At 37.5% G+C, this 14,970-nt stretch overlaps 1 protein-coding gene across 1 annotated transcript in view; it reads right to left on the minus strand.

The window, feature by feature from the left end:
- LOC145680738 (uncharacterized) overlaps positions 1–14,970 on the minus strand; it is a 112,538-nt gene that overhangs the window by 60,532 nt on the left and 37,036 nt on the right. The window contains exon 4 of the mRNA XM_081751697.1: positions 78–141. Within this exon, the coding sequence (XP_081607823.1) occupies positions 78–141 (64 nt within the window). The remainder of the gene's footprint in view (positions 1–77; positions 142–14,970) is intronic.

Here is a 14,970-nt window from a genome sequence, read left to right on the forward strand (position 1 = left end):
CTTTCCCTATGAATATGCATTTCCTGATTTTATACATAATACAAAAGGATATAATAATTTAAAAGAAGAGTACGTACATGTCAACTTTACTTCTTGATTTCGTTACTGTATTACTTGCATGATTACATTTAAGCTTCAACCCTGTGTGAAGAAGAAAATAAAATATATTTTTTAAAAAAATATGATAATAGTAAATTTAAAATGTTAATAATAATAATAATAATAATAATAATAATAATAATAATAATAATAATAATAATAATAATAATAATAATAATAATAATAGTTTGTCTATCAGGTGTTTCTGATATCCATCGGGAGCTAGAGGGTGTAGAGAGGAAGATCCTATTCTGTGAGAGATTTTTCATGATGTTTTAAGGAATACTTCTGACCAGATGACGAAAGATTTCCTGGGAAATGCTAGCCCATTCATCGCGGAAAGCTGTAATAAGGGGAGGTATTGATGTAGACTTTTATGGTCTGGCACCCAGTCGATTTTTTCCGAACCATTCCATAAATGTTTAGTAGGGTTCAGATCAGAACTTTAAACAGGTCAGTCCGTTACCGATACGTGGTTGTCGTGAAACCACTCCTCCACAATCGTGCACTGTAAACAGGTGTTCTGTTATGTCGATATACACAATGGTAATTTTCAAACTGGTCTTCGATGGTGGGCAACAAATATGCAGCTAAAATACCCTACAATCCTCTACCATGACATTACCATGTAGAGCAGAAAGGTACTCAAGACCTCTCCATTAGGACAACATCATACTCTTTATCTTTCACTTCCAAATTCAACTTTACTGTAGAGGTCAATAGATTGATGTGGATATAGTTTGAATATTAAACATAGTATTATGATCGAGCAAAATAGTTAGAGAGAAAGCAATTAAGACAATAGAGGTGCCATTGGCTTATTTCGAGTAGTCGGTAAAAGTTTTGTGCAGAAAGAGAGTGAAGAATTATGTTTGTGTTTTATACACTGCTCACTAATGAAAATGCAACAACCAAGAAGAAGACAAGATAGCAGTGTCAAAGTTGGCAGGCAGAGTGTTGATGGTACGGCACATAGTAAATAATTAAACTTACTGCTCCGTGTGATGCGTGATAATGTGGTGACGGCGGAGCAGAACTGGCGGTGATTAGTAGACTGTGGACTCATTATTGGCAGTCAGAACAGCTGCAATATAGCGAGGCATCGAGACAATGAGCCCTTGGATGTACTCCTTGAGTATCGCTATCCATGCGTCTTCCACATGATGCCACAGGTCATCAACTGTGTTCGTAGTTTTCAATCGGGGATATCACCATGATCAATCGGGGAAACACATCTTCTAAGACTAAGGAAGTAGAGGCAGATTATGTCTTGCCATGAAGTGCAGAACAGTAATTGCAACATGAGGGCGCACATTATCTTGCCGAAATATAGTTCCCGGTAGGACTTAAACTAAAGAGACCACAAACGGATCCAGTACCTTGTCAATGTACTGTTGGCTGATCAAATGTACGTCAATGATTAGGAAGCACTAGTGGGCACATAATCCAATGGCACTCCAAGCCATAACACCCGATGCTGGACCAACGTGGCGATGAAAACTGAAGGCGTCCCCTAGCCTGTTCCATGCGGTCATCAAAAAGATGCAGATAGAAGTAGGATTCGCCTGAAAGTAGGATGCCTTGCAATTCGTCTCTTCATGCGCAACGTTTACACCACCATTGTAGACTCTCATGCCTACGTTATGTAGTCAGTGGAAGCCACAGCCATGGGCACCGAGTAAATATGCCCTACTCTGCTAGAAACGTAGAACTGTTTGTAGGAACAATAGGCGCTTTGCATCAGCCTCCAGTGCCTGCACCAATGTGCGGGATGTGTATATCCGATCCGCCAGAATGATACATATAACTTATTCTCACGACCCGTGATATAGCGCGGTCGTTGGGATCCAGCGAGTCACTGCATAGTGTCTTCGTGGAACCATAGCGCCTTATGCAGAGTTGTTTTGACGTATGGTTAGCATCATACTAAAGGTATGATTACTACAGGAAACATGTTATTCAAACTCTTTAGTATGACACTAATCACCAAGGTGACCAGAACTTTTACTTTCAAAAACGGAACGCATACGAATCGGCGTCGGTGGGGGGAGGGGAGTGACTTCCACATTGCATTTTGGGACTCGATTTACCGTGTTTTCAATTTACAAAATACATAAGTAAGAATGATAACACAGCGTTTCTAACTTAAGTGCAACCCAACAATACTTTTAACTACTTGAACACTCAGAATTCCAACTGAATTTACACTTGAATCACAGAACACTCAATTCCCATTTGAACATTCAGAAGTTCTAGGCACAGCTGAACCTTCCCAATGAGTGTCGGTACGAAAAAGCGTAGAATTTGCATTGACCATTTATATTTTGAATAATTATTACGGGACACCTGGGTCATTTTTGCTTAAAAACGGGACATTTAGGCGTCCCGTTTGAGAATCAGAAAAAAACGGGACAACGGCTGAAAATAAGGGACTGTCCCGGCTAAAACGGGACGTCTGGTCACCTTGCTAATCACACATCAGAACGATTCTTCATAGGACTCGTAGAGTCTATATATTCTGTAGTGTGGCCGCATTCTAGATAGAGAATACGTTTTCCTTATATGATTTTAGTGTCTCAAGATATAAGAATAAATTCACTATCAGGTGTAATCCCTCTATTCTAACCGTAATAGAAAGAAATATGCCATTTCCCGTTTCAATTTTGACCGCTAGAACGGCAAGAGATAGAGAGAAAACATTTTTTAAATATGAATTGAATGTAGTGTAGAAAAAAATACGGTTTAATATTGCTTCTAATCCATTTATTAAAACCGAAAGTAGTAGACATATGCTACTACTTTTGGCTTCAATATTGATCACCATACAGCAAAAACGATTAGAAATATTGATAGCAAAAAACTGTTTATCTGAACTTATTGTGTCAAGCATAGATTCAATTTCTCCTTAATCTCTACTGAAGCCAGAAGTTGCAGAAATATCTCGTTTCCTGTGTTAAAATTAAATTTTCATTGAACAAAACAATATGAGATTACGAGAAATTGTTTTTCACATTGTCGGGAAGAGTAAGTTCAATATTCCTCGTTATCTGATTACTGGAATGAAACTGAAAAATCTACACTTCTGTTTAGAATCTACTCTTACAGTTCGGAGGACTACCGTAGTTTCACCATGTGAAAGAGAACTCACTGATTAATTAATTTATTTAATCAGTACTGGAGACATAATTAACACTTCTGCAAAGAGAGGGAGCACATAAGTAATGTCATCGATGATTTTTTTCCACCATAATTGCGTATCTCCTTTTGACCTCCTCACTTTTAGATCAAAACGTAAGTTTGCATATGTATTAATCCATTGGAGTAGAGCTTTTAAAAAATGAGCTGTTTCAAGCATAGCAATCAGATTTAAACGTTCTATCGGAGTCTCCACTGCATAAACATATTCACAGTTAATAAAACAAAACCAAAAAAATATCGTTACTCATGAAAATGTACAACTTTCGTTTATATTAACCTGCTATAATACTTCGAGAGTTCTGGGGTCTCATTTCGTATCTCTTCGCAAAATTGGAACAGCTCAATGTAACGGAACTTTTGGTGGTGACTGTGAAAAAGAAATGTAGAGAATAGGTAATTCCAAAACAAAATTTGGATCATGGACATCATGTCGCATAATAAAAATGTGAAACCGAATATCGCAAATTAAAACGCAAATTTTGCTTTTCGTTGACTCGAACCAATACGGAAAAAGCTCACTGATTGTCATATGATTTAAACGTCTAGTACTTCGCGTGACCACAGCTCATCATATGATTCCATTGAGGCTTTCCATGTAATCTCATGTTAGGATGATGTTTAAAATTAATTCAGTAGTATGAATGTAAGATAAAGAAAAGAACCTTACACTGAATATCACACAATAGCATTGTTTACATTCATAATCTATTCCAAGTCACGCTTTCACGAGGTTGCCACACGTTTTTATTTCGGTAGCGTGATGCTTTTATCACTGGTTGCCTCTTAAACAGTTAGTTTCTCTGTTTGTGCTTTGATAAAATGATAGTGTTTGCTAAGTATTAAGCCTTAACGTGTAGTTTAAGAGAGTTTCCTTTTATTTGTTGTTTACCACAAATTAAATATTAACTTTTCAAACCATGGAGATTATCTTGCAAATGTTGAAATTATGTGTGTGTGTGTGGGGGGGGGGGGGATATTGACTTGATCCTTGTTTGAAGTTTCATACCTCATCTCAGAATCATCAATACGTACCGTTTCAGATTTACATTGATTGCTAACCACACATACGCCCTCCAAATGGTTTACAATTGAAATATTTAGTAAAACTTCAGCAGAACAATTAAGAACTCTGTACTTTACAATAACTCATTTCTCCTCCTTCAAAGATACCAAATTTTAAAATGGAGAAATAGGAAAGTCAGAACCAGTGATAAGGTGGACTTCTGGACTCCCTTAAAAAAGGCAGTGGTATAGATATTGGGAAGGGACACACAAACTAATCAGAGGAAGGGGTATTACGTCATTTACATAGAGATTTAGTTGGACGGGAATACACCCGAACGTCGTTCCGGAATACATTTGTCAGACAGTGTGGGTCCATACGGAGATTGCTAAATTCGAAGATGAGTTCTGGTAAATATTTTTTCAACTAAATCTGTCGGTTTGCTGTAATATCTCATATTATGTCTGTAACCACCTGAATTATGATTTTTAATTATGACATTTTGAAATAAAGATACTTTAAACAAACGTGTTGTTTTCATTTGATATTTGATTATAGATAACTGCGCTGGTGGTATAAGGTTGACCAATCTTATACGCAAAGTTACTGCCAACAAAAATTTACAAGGTACGCGCATTATTTTGAGTATCACTCCAGAAAAATGATGTAAATATTTCAGGGATTTTTTTTGAGGGGGAGCGGGGAGTATCATAAAGTGGAGAGCACAGCAAACAATTGTCCAGTTGCTCGGCGAGCCTGTCTACCCTTGACTACTGTGTATTTTTAACGCGTTTTGCTATTCTAATTTTAGTCAAGTTTGGAGTATGGCAATTGAACAGACTCAAATAAATCATATTGGCTCGTCTTTCTTTTTCTTTGGCCCCCTTGTAGAAAAGTTTGCCCATCGCTGATATACGCTTCATATTCATGTTTATTTATTTACGACACAAGTTGCGCTCTTCTTAGTATAAATGTCTCTCTCTGAATTTTGATGCAGAAAATTCGTAGCGTGTCGCCTTCTGACAATTACACATTTACCAGGAGAAACAAAATGCAGCTCATGAAAAAAAAAAGAAAAGAAAAGAGAAAGAAAGAAAGAAAGAAAAGAAAAGAAAAGAAAAGAAAAGAAAAGAAAAGAAAAGAAAAGAAAAGAAAAGATGGCATGGATCTAAGTATGTAAGTCTGAAAGAGCAAGATCCAGACTATATGCCAGATGAGACAAAATGTCAAATGTCTCCATATTTTTGACAGTTTTTGTGAAAGTGTGAGAGTGAACCTTGTAATGTTACAGGAATGTGTTTATTTCTCACGCAAGGAAGCATTTATTCTTTCAAGCTACTGACAATGAAGTTCAGGGTTGATGCCAGAAACATCTAGCACTATATAAAAATGAGTAACTTGATCAAAATTGGATCACGCATTCCGTTTTCTATTCTTTTTCTTCAAATTTCCGGTTTTGCGTTGTCAAATTTTTCCTATTTATCCATAGTTTCTGATTATCGGAATTTCGTAATTAATATTATCATCAAATGTCATTATTTGTTTGCAAAACTGCAGATTCATGGCTAACAAGAGTTTTGAAAAGAAGTTTTCAAAATTACAATTCCATGGTTTGTTTGTTCTACGCTGAGAAAAATCCGTTATCCAGACAATGGTATATTGTATATACAAATATTCGGAATCCTTATGCTTACTACAGAAATCAATACTAACCATACGTTATGCATACCCTACATATATACTGCCCTTAGATGTTACATCATGCTGTTGCACGATGTCTGACATCTAACAGTCTCCCGGATATTACATTCGTATACGTATGTTACATACGTCAGCTATATTACATACATACATCTATGTGTGAGATCTTGACCGCCTATGTACAGTTTTTTCGTTCGTACGGAAAGCACGCTTATTTGGAACACTTATACGGAAAGTACGTATAAAACATACTTTTTCAGTTATACGAGGGCTAGTCAAGAAAGACTTGGACTGATTTTTTTTTCTAGGCTATTTATTATTACTCAGCAACAGGCACTTGGTCCTTTTCAAAGTAGTCCCCGCCCATTTGAATGCACTTTTTCATTCGAGTCTTCCAGTCCTCAAACACGTGTCGCAGGCCATTCTTTGAGAGGTCCTTCAAAACCGCCTCCGATGCCTTCAGAACCTCGGAATTATCGGAGAAGCGGCGTCCACGCAGTCTGGATTTTAGGGCAGGGAATAGAAAAAAGTCGAACGGTGCGGTAGGCGTCTCCACCATCCTCAAACCTTTGCAACAGCTCCCTGCAAGTCTCCACTCGAACGGCCTTCTGCTCTGGTGTCAGGAGTCGCGGAATCCATCGCGCACACACTCGGCTCATGTGGAGGTGGTCATGCAAAATTTTGAAGGCACTGCCATGAGATATGCGTAGTGCGGCTGCCAGATCGTCGATACTGATGCGGCGATCTTCTCTAACAATGACTGCTGCCGTGTTAATGTTCACCTCAGTAACAGCTGACGCTGATACACCTGGTCCACCAGCTTTCGTGATTGTCATTCGGCCCTCTTAAAACTCTTTGAATCACCAGAACACGGTACTTCGTGGCAGAGCGTCATCTGTGTAGGCTGCTCTCAACATTCCTAGAGTTTCTGTTGCACTTTTCCCCAGGCAATAGCAAATTGTTCATCTCGTAATGACTCCATTTCTTCTACAGGCGACTTCTAGAGGCGGCGCAGAACATCACCTGCAATAAAAAGTCGTGGTTACCAAACATGCAATGATTCCTTAACAACATTTTATATATATGCACAGCAAGACCCACCCTACTTGTATGCCAAACTATGAAGCTCCAGCGTTAACAGAACTGCCGGGAAAAAAATCAGTCCAAGTCTTTCTTGACTTGCCCTCGTACGTTTGCTGTACGTTAAGTCCAAAAACTACAGGATTTACACATGTACCCTACGTTTTTACGTATGCTACATACGAATTTTTTCTTAAGGGAACCTGTCTAGGACTTGCGAACCTTCGGTCAACCTGTATAATGCTCGATATAATATCCTTAGATGATACAAAAAAAAAAAAAAAAAATCAGACTTTCGTATACTAGTGATCGGGTCCCACTCTACTTCACGTCATAAAGCATCATAACCAACAATTCATGACCTGTCATTACAAATCTTAATTTGAAGAGGCAAATCACCAGCTTTGAAGTTCTCGAGCCGGTTGTGGTCGTTAAGGTCTGATATTGCTTCCTACTCTTCCACTTCCTGTCAGTATGAGGTTCAAGTAAAAAATAATGCTTCAACGCCAATAAAAATGAAAGACATAAGGTGGAAACTCTTTATCATTCGGGCGTGAGTCTGAAGTCCTCCCAGCTTCTTGGGACAACATGGGAAAGCAAAAGAGGCCGAAGCAAGGCGTTGATTGCGTGACCTCCATGAATACCTAAGTCAGGACAGTGTAGAGCCTTTACATTACCTCTAAACACATCCCTTCGGCCTTCATGGCTTATCATAAAAGAAAGGGGAGGGAGCATATTTAAGTACTTTAGTGATAAAAATGATACATTTTCAATATTTGTGCCTGCCATTTTCACACACCTGAAGACAAGTTAAAACCAATCAATACTGATTTTTAAAAAATGTGCAGTTTAAAATAGTCTTTGTTCGAAAAGTACCGTTCAACTATATAATGATTTTGCTGCTTTTTTAAAAAAAAAAAAAAAAATATTTAATTGATGACAGGTTTACTTTCGGTGAACATGTTGCTGTTACAAAAAAAAAAAAAAAAAAAAAAAAATCCATGCAAATGCTTTGAACTATTATATGGATTTACAAATGCAAAATTTGACCAAATCATTTACTTGTTACAATACAAGACCTTGAGTTCTCCTGTAGGGGAACACATTCGCCCGTGGTCGCTCGCAATGGGACAATAGGGGGTAATTACTCCTCTCTAGATTTTGGAATTGGGTTCGGTTCTTCGAAATACATGTTAAAACATATTATATTTACTCACTCATCTATTACTCCTGTACTGTAAATAATAATTGTTTTAGATGAAGTATTATATGCAATAAGGTGTGTATATTCGCGAATTTGCTCATGTATAGTTCTTTTGCTCCCCCTTGGAAAAAAATTCTGGGGCGTTACTGTGTCCGCCTGCTTGGTTCATAGCTGTTTTATATACCTTTCCAAGCTAAACAGTGTTCTCAACTTCTTTTTAGCTATAGTCTCTGATCTACTTAAATAAAGTAATGAAACTGTATGAAAACACGGAGATATTAAAGAAAGTTCATGTTTAGTTCTTCATAACATAGCAAGACAAATAATACTGTCATTTTCTTCTTCCTACACTTAATTCCCGAGTACTCATTCGCCCAGGTACGTAGCCAGGATTTCGTAAAGGGCGGGGGGGGGGGGTCTGTAACATTAAATACTGTGGTCGTCACACCAGGGGCACAATCATTCTAAACTACTTTACTGGCAACATATATTTGTTCGTTTAGCCAGTATTTTGTGAGGAGGGGAAGAGGGGCTTGACATGAAATACCGAAGGCCCAGGACTTTGATCAATCTAAACTATTTTACTGGCAACATATATTAATTTGTTAGGACAATAAAATGAGGATATGTTAGTAAATATTTTAATAACAAACTATGAAGAATAGTATCTACGTTCCTTCCTCTGTTCATTCAATTATAACAATTTCCCTTGCGTTCCTTTCTCTGTTGAGTCATATGTTAACAGAACTTTCTTTCCACATAGCTTTTTGTTTTTATTATTGCGTCAACTATTGTCTTCCAAATGAGAAGTTAAAGGAGCAGTAGAAAACTGTTTTTGAAATAACATATTTGATACTACAGAGAAGCGATGACGAAAAATTATGATAAAAATGTCCACGCTATTACAGAACGGTACTATGTTTTCGAAGCCTTGAAATTTTCCTGACTAGTAGAAGAAATTCTGAGAATTCCGTAACTTTTCTAGAAATTTCAAATTCCCTGATTTTTCTAGGATATCCCGCTCATTCGCCACAATGTATTGCAAGTAATACAAATCTCCTCATAAGAAAGAGTAAACAAAAGATTGCCATAGCTTTTTATTTTTAACGCTGATTCTTCTTTTTGTCGTTTCTTTTCGTTTCATCCTTCCCTATTTTTTTCATTTCTGGTTTCGAAGGGGGGTTCCGGACACCATGGACACCCCCCTTGGCTATGTGCCTGCATTCGCCCTATACGAAAGACGCAACTATTTTCATACACCCCGAAACTTAAACTTGCGATAAATATCTAATAATCAAGCAATCTAATTATTATCTACTCATTTTTATGTGGATCGAAGATGTGGTCACTATCAAAATCAGATTTCACTGTAAGCAGTCCATAAAATAAAGTACGGATGAAGAGATGTATCCAAAGAAAGGACGAAAATTACACGATGACACGAGCAGCAGACATTATTGAGAAAAACAAAAAAGTCGAAGGGCACTTGAGTTGAACGTGCTGCGTGAAAAAATGGTCGAAGGACGAAAACAACCTTTGACTGGATACCTAGAGACAAGAAGAGACACAGAAAACATCTTCCTACAAGATGGGGTACGAAGTCAAGTAAGAGATCAATAACGTAGGAAAGAAACTTTTAATATATAGTAAACATCCAGAAAGTAAAATCCATTGGTGAATTAAAGAAACAAGAAAGAAAGAAAGAAAGAAAGAAACATCCACACAAAAGGTAATAGAGGAAAACAGACTAAAGTGCACTGAATTATAGGACTTGTACTATGTTTCAACATATTTGCTATCCCTGTTGAGACGTTTATTACAACAGAATACCATATTTTGTATTCCTATATTGAAGAATGATATCACCTGTGATTATACCCTGGGAGTATCGCCATCTCCGAAGCTTTTCTCCAAAGAAAGTTTTCAGATGCAACAATAGATGAAAATCAAACAAGAAGAGATTTGGGTTACTCAGAAGATGAGGAAATGTTCCCTATGCAAAGTCTGTAAGCTCATCATCCTACACTTTGTTCTGTAACTCGTTTAAATGTCACACCCACCTCCATGGCATTAACGCATTGATGATCTATTCACCATAAGCTCCTCCAATTCGACCGTGACGTATTTCGTGCATTAAAAAATCATGGCGTGTGTGACGTTTTCCTTCAACATTATAGCAAGCAACTCACTATAAAGTGTCTGAACTTCTTTCTGCCCTAACACTGATGTCTAGCTTGCAACGGATCCAAGTACTCGGCACACATGTAAACTCTTAACGAATGCAGTGCAGTTGCGGTATAAATTGCAAATGTGACTTACTTTCTGGACATACTTCGTAAGAAGGCTGTGGGAAAATGTTGCATACACCTTCATCAGGAAGTAAATTGCCAGTAGTTGATAAATGTGATTGTAAATGGACATCTTTTCTTTTTAAATAATTATCTAACTCTTCGTGACTGCTACCTATAGATTCTTGTGTTGGATTTTCAGGCGTAATACTGTATGTAGTATACATTATTTGCCTGCCACTACATATAGTTTTAAGATATTTTTAATTAGGGGTAAATTCATTGATTCTGACCTACTCTATAAATTTAATTAATGGTAGTAATTATTATCCACTTTAGCAAGGACGTACGCAGAGGGTGGGTTCTAGAAGTGCAGACTCCGCCCGAAATCCCGACTTTTCTGTAAATTTACTCTAATTTTATGGGTAATTTTTTTCCCCAAATTTTAATATAATTTATCCTCATATTAAATTTGGATTTCCGAAAGTCTTACGACCTCCCCGAAATAAATTTCTGCGTATGTCCGTGCGTTTTAACCAGCATATTGTGTTGCTACCATGTCATAAGCGGTTAATTTTCTAAGGTAAGAAATAGATGAGTATGACATAAATGATAAGAAAGGGAGAAATAGTATTATCACACTGATGAGGAACTTCTGTATAGCATTCCCGTATCATTAGTAGAAAATCGTTGATTTAAATTCTGCTATCAACCAGTTGGTATTCTTGGGGCTTTCAATAAGTTACATAAAAAATATAAGGATATAACTTTTAGATATGTAGATTCATGCGAACATCTTTCCAAATTTTCTTCCTATCTCCAACTGGTAACGTTTCTAATAGACACTATAAAACATCATGTTTTGTAAGAATATTTTAGGTATATGCTGCAATGCACATGGTAGATCGTGTATCATTTGGCCAAACCTTGTCAATAGACAAAAAATACAGTTTGTCTAGTCTTGAAAGGAAGCATGACGATATTGGTGTTTTTGAGATGGTGAAAATATGAAATTACTTTATTTGATGTTTTGATAGTCCTGTGTTTTATCCATGATGAACATTTGGGAACAATGGCATATGCAAAGGGGAGGAAAGTTCCGGGTTTTAATTCCCCTGAACAAGATAGTATGAAAAAATAAACATTTACCATATATATACGGTAAATGTTTATTTTTTCATACTGTCTTGTCGGGGATTAAAACCCGAAACTCCCCTCCCCCTTTGTATATGCCATTGTTCTCAAATGTTCATAATTCTGAAACGATATATACAGGGTGTTAATGAACTATACCGACAAACTATAAGAGATGATTCCTTACATCAAAATAAGATAGGGCTGCCCAAAATCGCGCGAGAGAGAAATTTCAAGAGGCCTATTTCGAATTCAAGAGACTATGGATGGTGTTCCTTATCAGCGTAAAGGAAGTCACGCATATGCAATCCAAAAATTTATATTTTATTAATGGGTGTACAGAGTATTCCCTGTAGGGTGAAATTCCCAAACATGCCATCAACCGAATATTGAGATATGCTCTGACTTTATGTCTGGTCCAAAGTAGGCAAATGGTAAGCCTTGATAGCAGTGAACACGAAATTATTAGGCGCAATATAGGAAGTGTTAAGGATCGTAAGCAGTACGGTCTCTCGTACGCAGGAAAACGCATGTTGGGATGTTTTCTTTCACGCTTATAAGTGGAGAAAATGTGAATTATATCATGACGAAACACATCGTATTACACGTTATTCGGAACACACAAAAACATGGAGCTGCTGATTCTTAACACTTCCGACTCCCCTCCGAAGCACTGGATGTTCATTGTTGTCAAGGCTTACCTCCTGCCTACTTTGGACCCTCCTTGAAATCAGAGTATATCTGAAAATTCTATTGAGAACATATCTGAGAATTACACCCTGTAGGGAATACACTGTACACTTATTGAAAATTGATGAAATATGCACTTTTTGATTTTATATGTGTGGCTTCTTTTACGTTGGTAAGGACCACCATCCACAGTTTCTGGAATTCGAAATACGGCCTGTTGAAATTTCTCTCTCGCGCGATTTTGGGCAGCCCTATCTTATTTTGATGTAAGGAATCACCTCTTATAGTTTGTCGGTATAGTTCATTAACACCCTGTATATATCGTTTCAGAATTATGAACATTTGGGAACAATGGCATATACAAAGGGGGAGGGGACTTTCGGGTTTTAATCCCCGACAAGACAGTATGAAAAAATAAACATTTACCGTATATATATGGTAAATGTTTATTTTTTCATACTATCTTGTTCAGGGGAATTAAAACCCGGAACTTTCCTCCCCTTTGCATATGCCATTGTTCCCAAATATTCATCATGGATAAAACACAGGACTATCAAAACATCAAATAAAGTAATTTCATATTTTCACCATCTCAAAAACACCAATATCGTCATGCTTCCTTTCAAGACTGGACAATTTAACTTTTTCGCGATTTTGGACAGCCCTAGCTTTGAAACTATGCACTTTTCGCCATAGGTCCATATGAACTTTTTCTCTTATTTTGATATGAGGAATCACCTCTTACAGTTTGTCGGTATAGTTCATTAACCTTTATTTTACGGCTTGTCATTACACTGCCAGAATAGTAAATCCGTTCTTTCCCGCGTGGCACTGTACTGACACAGGCGAAAGGTCTACTTTGACCCGCGAGGACACCGGTTGAGAACCAACGTTTTTGGTTCCTTTCACTATGGACTATCTCTTCATACAATAAGGCACATCATTTAAAAAAAAATATGTGTGCTCGCGGGTCAAAGTAAACATTTCGCCTGTGTCAGTACAGTGCCACGCGGGAAAGAACGGATTTACTATTCTGGCAGTGTACTGACAGCCGTAAAATAAAGGTTAACACGCTGTATAAATTCGAATTATATATATATATATATATGTATATATTAAATATATCTGTATACTTCTGAAAGAATATATATAAATTTCGAAACGATACTCCCTTTGAAGAAATTATGCGTACGCCACTGATTAAGACTATCTTACATCCAACGTGACACATAATGTGTGTTTTCTCATTCAGAAAAAGGGGAGAGCCAGCGGGTCCCCAACCACGAAGGCCTGACAGATTTGGAAATGCATCCCCCTTCCTGCCAATAGATTCTCAATTACCATCTAAGAGCAGCGGCGCAAACCTGTCTTCAACTGGGGGGGGGGGAGTAATAAGACCGTTCCCGCGGTGGAGGATCAGGGGAAGCAAAGTTGTCTTCAATATGGGAGGCGGGCAGATTTGAGACTCATTCTGGAGGGATATCAATTTCATCTCACTTTCCTTTGTGGCAATCGAACACAGATCATCACATTTCTCCTCCAAAAACACATTTCAAATAGGATTATGGGGGGGACAGTCCCTCCAGTTCCAACATTGGAGGGGACATGTCCCACTCATCTCCCCACAATTTGCGCCAGTGTCTAAGAAAAAAATAGTTCAAGCAACACCACTAAGGTGCTCTTGTTTTCTTTTTTTTTTTTTTAATTACCTCAGATGTTTTACTTATATACCTTCACCCGTCCTCAGCAGAACAATCCGCTGGGTGTTTATATGCCGTGCCAGTCTCATTGGGTTAAAATCATAATTCTCCTAGCGCGGACTAGGCACATGTCTTTTTGTTCCATTCAACTTCACACAAATAGAAAGATATTGAGTAATTACTAAATAACGATAGTGAACAGAAATGTACGCCCTCATTTTCACTCTCCCTCATTTTAGTAAACGAGGGCGAAAAAATAGTGTATTTTGAGGACGAGGTCAAGGGCGGCAATTTATTTTGAGAGGCAGGGCGAGGGTGAGTGAGGGCTAGGAAAAGTACCCATCTTTGAGTGCACACTGAAATTGCACAAACTTTTACTGCCTTATCTGTTGACACAGATAAAGCCTTAATGAGCAGGCAACAACATTGGAAATTGCGCAAAAAATGTGCAACGTTGTCATCATTACCATAAGCATTTCGACTAATAAAAACAGTCACCAAAACCCAAGTCGTTTAAGGGAAAAAAATACAAAGTAATGGATGACAATAGCATTTTAAGTCATCGCTATTATATGTATGCAAGGGCGTCGTTAGAGAGGAAGACGGGGAATATGTCCCAGTTAATAATTTTCTGTATCATATCTAACTGTAAGATTGCCTGTAAAATAAAAAGTGTAAGAAAATAGTTATTGGAAGCAAACTTACATAAAATAAACAAATAAACTTACAAATATTTCTAGCAATTCCCTTTAAATATCGTGAACAGGGGTTCGATCAATCAGAGATAAGGATTTGTATACATTTTCCAGTTTTGCCCAATCACAAACAAAGCATTTGTTTCATGTTTAAGGTGTGTATTAGTAACTGTCCTTT

The sequence above is a fragment of the Thermobia domestica genome, chromosome 3 (assembly GCF_964235325.1).
Source record: "Thermobia domestica chromosome 3, izTheDome1.hap1.1, whole genome shotgun sequence".
In the NCBI taxonomy this organism is placed as follows: domain Eukaryota; kingdom Metazoa; phylum Arthropoda; class Insecta; order Zygentoma; family Lepismatidae; genus Thermobia; species Thermobia domestica.